The sequence below is a fragment of the Montipora foliosa genome, chromosome 8, assembly GCF_036669935.1.
Source record: "Montipora foliosa isolate CH-2021 chromosome 8, ASM3666993v2, whole genome shotgun sequence".
Classification (NCBI taxonomy): Eukaryota; Metazoa; Cnidaria; class Anthozoa; order Scleractinia; family Acroporidae; genus Montipora; species Montipora foliosa.
The window spans coordinates 27,837,912-27,847,428 of record NC_090876.1 but is presented as its reverse complement, the minus strand read 5'-3'; the positions used below and the strand labels follow the sequence as shown (position 1 = coordinate 27,847,428).

Sequence of the window (9,517 nt, the reverse complement as noted above, 5' to 3'; positions counted from 1 at the left end):
GTGGTACTTAAGCCATTCTACACACACCATACATTTCGCTTCTGAATCGTCTCTTTTGATCATTATGACGTAATAGTTTCCAATTACGACGTTTTGTTTCGTCCAATTGTAACCACTTCAAACCCAAGAGTAAAGCGGCAACGCCATGCACAATAACCGCCACTAAATTCAGGTGGAGACGATTTCACCGTCTCTCTATGTTTTCTTAAAAATCTTTCCAATGTTTCCTTTATGAAATTTTTTTTCACCTGTCCACTGGCCGAGTAACCGAGTGTCTTTCTGTAGCATCTTCGATAGAATCAATATAACTCCACTCCTCTTCAAATAAAATAGGATGAAACCGCAAAACACTAGTCGATATCTCAAAATAGTCATTATAGCTCTTTCTTTGTGTTCCAGTGAAAGACGCGTGGGTTCGTATTCGTCACCCATTCTTCTCAGAAAAAGACAAGTGTTTTTTCATTTTTTCATTCTCCTTTAATTAAAACTTCTTATATAAATTATTTTAAAACCAATGAAATATCAAGGCCCACCTGTCATATCTAAAAAAAAAACATGTTAATATTTGATTTTAAGACTCCACTCGTTTCCACTTGAACATCTTAAAATTATAATGTAATATTAAAAAGCATCACTCGTAAAAACCGTAGTGCAATGAACTTTACCTACAACACGTGTAATCTTACTGACCTAATACTCCCTCGTAACGAAACCGCGTTTCGTATTTCTGCAAATCTTACCTAATGGCTCTGTCAAAAACATTTTCCGTATAATAACAATCACGCTTTTCTAATAAGAATTGCATATTAAACTGTCTCCTTGACTTGCACCCAACGCAGCTTTCCACGTTTGCATGTCAAATGAACCTCTTTGCCACAGCTCTGTTGGTGGACCTTTAACCATTTATGGATCATGCATCCTTTGTGGATCCTGTAATCACAACAGCTACAATGATTTACATCTGCCATGCGCCTTCGATATCTTGCTCATTTGTTGGCGTCTTCAAATTCCACATCTAAAAACACATGTAGATGCATAACACCATCCCAGAAACGGATTATGTCCAAAAAATTATCTACGTTAAAAGTGTTCATCTCGCAGTAATCACATTGTATTTTCTTTTTCTTGCTTTTCTTGTCTTTTTTTTCTTTAGTTTTTTTTAAGATGTAACCACAGCTTTACCTCTCTTTGAACGTACATGTAAATCTTTGACTCTGCTTTCACACACACGTCTAGGCATCGTGATTTAGTAGCAAATGAAAAAATAATCAATGTATTTCTATTTTTAAGCTATTCAATGGGTTAAACATCTGTCATCAATATTTTATTACAAGGATCAACCATCATTTAATTGCCGCTGTGGTCAATCTTTTATTTCCTCCACAGAATATATTCGTGAAGTAAAAAACCTATAAGGATCATACTTAGCGCCATCGCTCAAACCCACATGATTCAGAAACCAATCTTGTAATTCAAGTCGATCATAGTTTCTGCAATCGCCGTCTGTGCAACACACGTGTTCCCAGATATATTTGCGGTTAAACATGTTTTCGCCTTGGGACAATATAATGCCTTCTTCATTTCATGGTTGCCACAATCAATCAAAACACCATCGTAATCACCTCGTAATATCGTACAACCCAACCAAGTTAGATTCCAATATGGAACACCGCAATCACATAAGACTTTCTGTAAATGTTTGTTACCTAAAACTCCAACCATAAAATGTTCTCTTGTCTTATTCGCTTCGTATATTTTGACTAAATCTTTTGTAAACCTATCCCACGTGTGATTCTCACCGCAACCACTAGGAACGAGACTACAATAATTACTGTTTTCCTACCTTCATCAAGCATCCATGCGTAACCAGTCGATAGATAATATTCTATTTCGCATTGCTATATTACTAGAAAAACCCACTTCCCGAATCATGAAGCCAGTAGAAAACGGAAAACCTATCACGTCCATCACCACACAAACCTCCTTCAGCAATTTGCTATCTTCCAACATGCTCAATTCTGAAATTCTGTTGATTGTGGCGGCCACCATCCCTTCTTCTCTTCTCTCCGAAATGCGACGATGACAAGATAAAAATTATACAATTCCCTGGCACTCGTCACCAGATCTACTCGGTGGCGGGCCGCGGGTGCCATCTTGAAACCCATCGTCACCAGATCTACTTGGCCGGCAGTGGCAGCGGGGCCCCTTCCATGCCCATCTTCCACGCAAAGTTGGGACCTGAACACCTGTGATGCCCATTTTCCACGCGAATTTCGTTCCACATGAGTGCGCTCTCATGTCTCTTAAAAGGCAGCCCCAGTTTGCCCTTATATACTACTACTCACTTGTTATGTAGATCGCGACGTTTCGACTGCATACTGCAACAAGGCATACACGCTGTTTTCACGTCGGGGACTACATTAAGATCACATCTAGTACCACCGAAAGATCCTGTCGAGCTGACTAAACAAGATGGTGTGGTTTACATGATTCCCTGTGAATGCGGTAAAGTCTACATTGACGAGACTGGAAGACCTATGCAAGATAGAATCAAAGAACATGAGAGAGACATCCGACTTGCCCGTACCCAGACCTCCGCCGTTTCAGAACACGCAAACAACACCGGACACAACCCACTTGGGAACGAAGTCAAGTTTATTGATCTTGATCCTCATTGGTACACACACATGGTCAAAGAGGTGATTCACATAAGACTTCACCCTAACAACATAAACAGGGATAGTGGAATAGAAATTCTGCAAGCATGGATGCCCACGATCAAGAAACACAACAGGAGAACCGTACGACAGCAGACTGCCGAATGAACAACACAACGAAACAGCGAGGATCGAAATGCACCAATCACAGCTGCTGAAAACCAACTAATCACAGCAGAGCATCCTGCTTAACCCTTTCAGCCCCGATAGTGCCAAATGGCACTTATAGATTTTACTCTGTCTAACGCCAGACGATTTTACTCGTCAATGGGGAACCCCTCGGGCCTTAAAGGGTTAAGAGGTGACGCATAACCAGTCGACCTCATTGCCTGATGAACACTAGCAGTATGCAGTCGAAACACCGTGATCTACATCACAAGTGACCACATCGTCAGACAAACAAGAATACTTTATTATTATTGTACTTCAACACGATGAATAACAGCAACCTTTTTTATGACATCTCCCAAAATGTTGTCCGCTGATGGTAACTTTCTATATTAACCACAAATTTATGTTGTCTTCACATCGCAAGTGTTGTTGCTGACGGCAGATTTTTTTACCCTTGATCGACAATTCCTTGTCAATTTCGCCAAAATCACCAATGTTCACCCAAGTGTTGTCAATACCAATGGATGAACTACTTTGACAAGATTGGCAAAATATCGCCAAAACCGCCAGAATCGCCAATGTTCACCCAAGTGGTGTAAATACCAATGGATGAACTAATTCGACGAAATTGGCAAAATATCGCCAAATTCGCTAATTTTGCCAAGACTGTCAATCGTGGAGATCTTTCGCCAAATCTACCATTTTTGTCATCGCATGCATTTCTGGACATAAGTGAATCACTGGAGTAATATCATGGAATTTGTCACAGTTTCCCCAACGTTTGAGCGAGTAGCAATCTCCATGGAATTGAATTCAACAGCTGATTATTACAAGTCTCTTCCAAGCTTTGCTTTCCTTAACTGGACATGCTTACATAACTTTGAAGGTAAAATAGGTTTTAATCGTTTTCTAGTCGACTCGAGCACTGTTGCAAAATTAAGTTATTGAACAAGCTTTGTTTTCATCAATGGTATGGTCAACGTCCCCTCACGCAACAAATATAACAAATGTCCCTTAAGGAGTAGAAAACACAGAAATGTTTTTGCACCCTAGAATGGTAGCTAAATCGGAATTAATATCATAGCATCAAATATACATTTTTAAAAAAAGGTGATAGCAGTTTACAACGAGTGTAACGTCGTTTGGAAATGGCCCTACTGATCAACATAGAGTTACTTGACAAACAATACTTCATCACCTACTTTAACCTTGCCAAAACTTAAGTTGAAGGTTATCACTCCCCAGCAAGCTTACCATAGTACAGTAATCTTTGGGCGTTAAGACTAGCGAAAAAAGTATTTTCGTTGGCAGAGTTTCGGTTCTTGACGAGGCTGTGGTTCGGCAAAGGCAAAATCCGTTTTCATTTCAAGAATGATCACGATACAAAAACTGACTCCATGTTTCTGTCTCTTGACGGTACACTTTGTCAGGCCGCGGAAGAAATTTTAACACAACATGGCACAAAGAATGTACTTCAATGAAATGCTACTTTCAACGTCAAATTACATGTACCAGTGGGCTTTTGGGGGTGTGCAATTTAGATAAAATCGACTCATTCGCCCAACCGCTTATAATAGGGTACTTGTAACAGCCAAAAACAGATATTTACTCGCAGCTTTTCCAATATAAATTTATGCTTTGGAAACAGCAAGAAATGTCTTACGATATACTCAAATTGCATTGATAGCTGTGATCGCGTTTATGTACACAAGCGATAACAAAATGCACCATTCTACTCTATTTTCGGAAGTGAGAGGACGCTAAAAAGGCGTTTTTGGAACTTCCCTCGATTTCAGAAAAGATTAACTGCTTAAAGATCTTTGGATAAAAACTGAAAAAATAACTCACTATAGGTGTTATTCAGGCAAAATATAAAGAAATTCGAAATTTCACAAGTGACCATGGATTCTCAATATTTACAGAAATTGGCTCATAAAAACTCTAAGTTTGTTGATATGGGACAGCAGACTATTAATATCAAGGGACGCAGCGACTAACCCTCGACCAACGATGCTAGAAAGGTTGGACTTACCACGGTCGTCACACTTGAAGGCATCAGCTGAATGGGATTCCCAGACAGCACTGTCCTAATCTATACATAAATAGGGAGCACAAGATGAAGACAACCTCAAAGACAGTACAATCGTCCACATACGTGTACAATGGGAGATCAGAGCTCAGATCATTAACCATAACCAGGAAACATAGTGGAACCCTGGTGTGGATTTATTTCCAATTAGATATAAAGTTACTGAGTTATTGTACAGGTTTAAAAATTAACCTTCCCCGCTTATGCAGAGAACTTGCCTTGCCAGGACACCAGTAGACACGATAACACCTTTGTTATCTTTTATAGGAATTGACTTTGGGGCAACCCAAGTTTTCTAGATCATTGCAAGGAATTTTCCAATGGAACAAGATTTTTTCAAAGAACCAGAGCGCACAAAGGTGGAAAATGTCAGGAGTTATGTCATTGTTTGTCGAGTGACATAGGCTTTTTTTTTCCGTTAATTTTTATACCCCCGGTTGTTATTTCCCTGTTTTTCAGAGACCACTCAGCTAAAAAAATAATCCATATTCCACATTTCTATCTGTCCCACTGTTTTCCCACGGAGAGTGTCTTTTTGAAGTCATCAACCAGACTAAAAGTTTGTGTTTTCCCAACCAACAAAGTGCACTTTAATTACTTCTGGCAACAGGAAAATTGCCGCAAAAAATATTTTCTTTCCCCTAGCCATTGCATCTTTCTTGGATACAATGGTGCCTATACTTTGTCATTACTGTGTTGCATGAAGGAGAATTAACACACAAAAAAAAAACAAAACTCCTCGAGCATAGACAGTCCTAAAATGCTAAAGCACCAATCGTTTAATGCAAATGACAAGCATACACGACTCACTGTACTGATCATGTGAGTATCCTTTTAAGAAGCCTTAACTAAGGAGGTATTTAAGTCAGAAAATACAGTTGTTGACACGGGAAAGTTGAAACCTCCCAAGCGAGGACCTTGCCTTAGCTTCCATAAACTATCAACTTTGGGACATGTGTGAAATACAGTACAAAAAGTATATACTTGGGTTATAAATTGTGCAAGGTGGTTATATAAATTGTGCTCCTACAGTCTCGGTTGCACTTCTGCTTGGTTTTTACAATCTTCAGTGGTCAGAAATTCACCTCCTTCTAAAGGCTCTTGAAATTCTCCAAGCATTTGGTTCTTCATACCTGAGGACCAAACAGAGTTCCAACAACTTTAAATAAGGTACTAGGGTACTCTGAAGGTTGTAAAATGCCTTGATTCAAAGTCACATAAACTTGAAGCCTTGGTAAACCTTCAATGGTTGTGTTGTGAAAGAAGACTGCTAAGCTTACAATACTTTGACAAGAGAATAATTAAGATTCAATAGCTTCCAATCCTAACGAGCCTTTAAAACAGCTTGTTGAGAGAACTACACCCTCAAAAATACTACTCGATCACCAGTTTCACATGTTTCCATAAATCAAACATGCCTACAAAGTGAATCAGCCTAGCAGGGTTATTGTGGGACTCAGTTTTCAAGTCATCCATACTCTCTATCGACCTCAGCTGGGCAATTATGTTACAAGGATCGGAATTATCTGGAAAGTTCGCGAAGGTCAATGTCACGCAAAGTGTTGCTTCAACAATTTTCTAGAACTGTGATTCAACAGTTTCAAAACAGTTTGTGACTCGTAAGTTGAAAAATAGAGTTTATTGTAATAACTGTAAATAGTAACTTTTAGAAACTTCTAGACTCTCTTCGGATAGATATATAAGCAACACTCTCGTCACTCAGTAGGTTGAGGTTGTGATTCGCAACTTCATTCCCTGTTTGATTTCCAGGTGATATTGTGTGACAAGTGACAAGTGAAGGGATTTCCCCGTTCGTGTGTGATTCTGACATTCTGCTGTCAGTGCGATACTGTGAAAGAGAAGGACAGTACTTTGCCTGTGGACAGATAGCTCGAGTTAAGTTGTCTCCCATTGTTTACACTTAAATAAATTGCATTTTGTGGAAGTAACAAGGTTATTATCTTTCTGCCGGTCCAGGAGGTAATAAATATGTACAGGATTGACCCTAATTAGATGCACACCGATTTCAATAGGGGTGAAGAAGTGTCCCATTGCTCTCTTCTCGCCAACTTCAACATCACTTGTTTCTTGGAATACAGAAAATGCTACAAAGTGTCCCCCAAATGGTGCTTTTTAAGTTAAGATCAGCTGTTGCATTTACCCAAAGCTAAAAATAACAGGAACCGTTACCGTTACCCTTGTTGCTGAAAATAGGCAGCAAGTGCTTCGACTTAAAGGGACACTTTGTGATGAATGTCAAATTTGAGTGTGCATCTAATTAGGGTAAATTCTGGACATATATGAAACCCTTTTGTCTTTTCCTAAACACTATTGAAATCTCTGAAAGCCAATACTGTTTCAAAATAATGTAAACGAAACAAATCATGGGTTGAAAAGTAACCACCTAATCTCGCTGGCAAAGGAAAAAAACAATAAGGAAGGTCGTCAGATAACCAGCTATTGCATTCGAGGAGGAAAGCCACTTTGCGCCTAAAGTTGTCGAGGCTCTATAAACTTGGTGACTTCATAGAAACGCCTAATCATCTGGCCAGTAAATAAGATCCTATATTTTGAAAAAGTCCTTTGAACTAAGTACTTACCGGTTATACAGCGGCTCCAATCTTTCTTGTCTCTTGCGCTTGCTCAGCTTGGTTGGATTTCCCATTTTGAAAAATGCCGGTGCAAATTCCACAAGCCATTTTGGATCAACTGTGGTAACTTCCCTCATGTATTCCTTTGTTGTAAGGACAAGCTCATGATATACCACCCACTCTGGCTGACGATTAAATAGCGCACTTGAGGGGTGAATGAAAACAACCTGGTTATCAGTCACTGTACGGTAACCTTCCTGTGGGTTTTCTTGCAGCATTGCGAAAGAACCCACTTGTTATAGCCTTTTGAGCACGTGAAGTTGTCTTCCCACATGATACAACATCTAATTTGTGCCTGCAAAAATGTAAATTGGTAAAACTGATTCAAGACAGATTTAAGGTTGATCAAAGGAAGGTGTATCACGAATTTAATAAAAAAATGTCACATGAAAAAATGAGTTTCGACAGGAACCAAAGCAAGGTTATAGCAAGCACAAAGCACATAAACGTAACCCACAATGCCTCTGTGAGCACCAGGAGGCTCAAACCAGTTTTAACATTTAACAAACTGAACCATTTGGAAGGACTGAATCTACCCAACTGTATCAAGTAATGGCAACTGTTATGGTACCAAATGAAGCACCAATAACTGCTTGCATCACTCATTGATGTGAGATAATAGGTTGCCATGGCTATCTAAAACGCCCTATATTTGTTCTGTAATTAATTATATCTCAAAAACGAACACAGTGATTTTTATCGCTGAAACATGATAAGCAGGTCAAGATGAAACTCTCTACAATTCTCCTTACATTCGAAATGCTGATTCATTATATTCTTTTCAGTCTAAGATTAAAACGTATCTCTTGTCATGTTATTAATCAGATCCTGATGTCTTCCCCTTCTTGTTCTTGTTACTAGTGTAAAATAAGGGAAATATCATGTTATGTGTAATGGTAATTTAATTAAGCAGTCTCTTTAGTCCATCAATCCATGTAAGCTCTTTCTGATTTGTATTCTTTTATGTAACGAGGGGGCCCAGGTCCTATAAGCCCCATGGTTTCTTCTGGGCTCCCTTGCCATGTGATAATTTCTTTTTTTTATGTTAAACTCGGCAATGTATTGCGGCTAAATAAAAACTGAACTGAACTCTAGAGTGTGAAGGTGGCTATGAATCTGCTAATGTCAAGGATCTTTGGTACAGATTATTCCGGGCCAAAAGGTTGCCAGCGATTCAAATCAGTTGCCACCCTTGCAGTTGCTGTCTCCCAAAACAATGTAAACCAGCAAATTACCAAAGCAGAATACCGAGGTAAGATTGAGTTCAGATGTACCATCCCCTATGGTGAGGCAGTGCGGCCCAGTGAGTAGTATGGTTGCCTTGAGATCCAGAGTTCCCGGGTTCAAGACACGTCCTGACCACTAGTTGAATTTGTTCCTGGTAGGCCCTGGTTCAACATCTCGGCCACACTTGTAAATAGCCAACTCGTTTGGTTCCAGCCAGTTGGGATTCTTAACAGTTGTTCTTGTGTTCTGTCCCTTCGTTGATTGTTTTACTGGACCTGAAAAGCCCTATAGTGAGTCGTCAATTAAGTATGTATTGTATTGTATTCTGGTTGAAGCATTGATGGCGATAATAATCTTTCATAGATTGAATGGACAGTGACCCCGTACCAGATGCAGTGTTGGAACTGCTATCCTGCAAATGGAGTCGATCATAAAGGCCGAAAGATGTCTGTGTTTCCACCAAGAGCTTAACATGCACTGACTTGTGAAGTTCCAGGCACGGTTGAAGATGGGACGCAGGGATGAAGGACTAAAGGCCTTGACATGAACAAATGCTCAGATGGATTATGACGGATGCTGAATAAACATGGAATGTTTTGTTCTGATAGTTCCAGTAGCATCATGTTTCATTTACTTTTTGGAGTGCTCACCGGACGGTTTGGAAATGCCATGGGGAAGTAACCATAGCCAGCTTTGGCTCTGCAAAAAATGACTTCAAAGTT

General features: G+C 39.6%; 1 protein-coding gene and 1 long non-coding RNA gene across 2 annotated transcripts; one reads left to right on the top strand and one right to left on the bottom strand.

Moving 5' to 3' along the window:
• The first annotated feature begins 2,282 nt into the window (after positions 1-2,282).
• LOC137968515 (uncharacterized) lies at positions 2,283-2,825 on the top strand. Its single transcript, XM_068815073.1, has one exon. It carries the CDS (start codon positions 2,283-2,285, stop codon positions 2,823-2,825), a length of 543 nt encoding a protein of 180 aa, XP_068671174.1.
• Positions 2,826-5,665: 2,840 nt separating this feature from the next.
• On the bottom strand, positions 5,666-7,766 carry LOC138013370 (uncharacterized). The gene is made up of 2 exons (XR_011125207.1): positions 7,518-7,766; positions 5,666-6,050 (listed from the first exon to the last, which is right to left on the bottom strand). It is a non-coding gene; the product is annotated as an uncharacterized lncRNA (long non-coding RNA).
• Between the last annotated feature and the right edge of the window lie 1,751 nt (positions 7,767-9,517).

What these genes read in the sequence shown, in the direction of transcription:
- LOC137968515 (XM_068815073.1), top strand. Translation starts at nt 2,283, where the DNA reads ATGAGTGCGCTCTCATGTCTCTTAAAAGGCAGCCCCAGTTTGCCCTTA.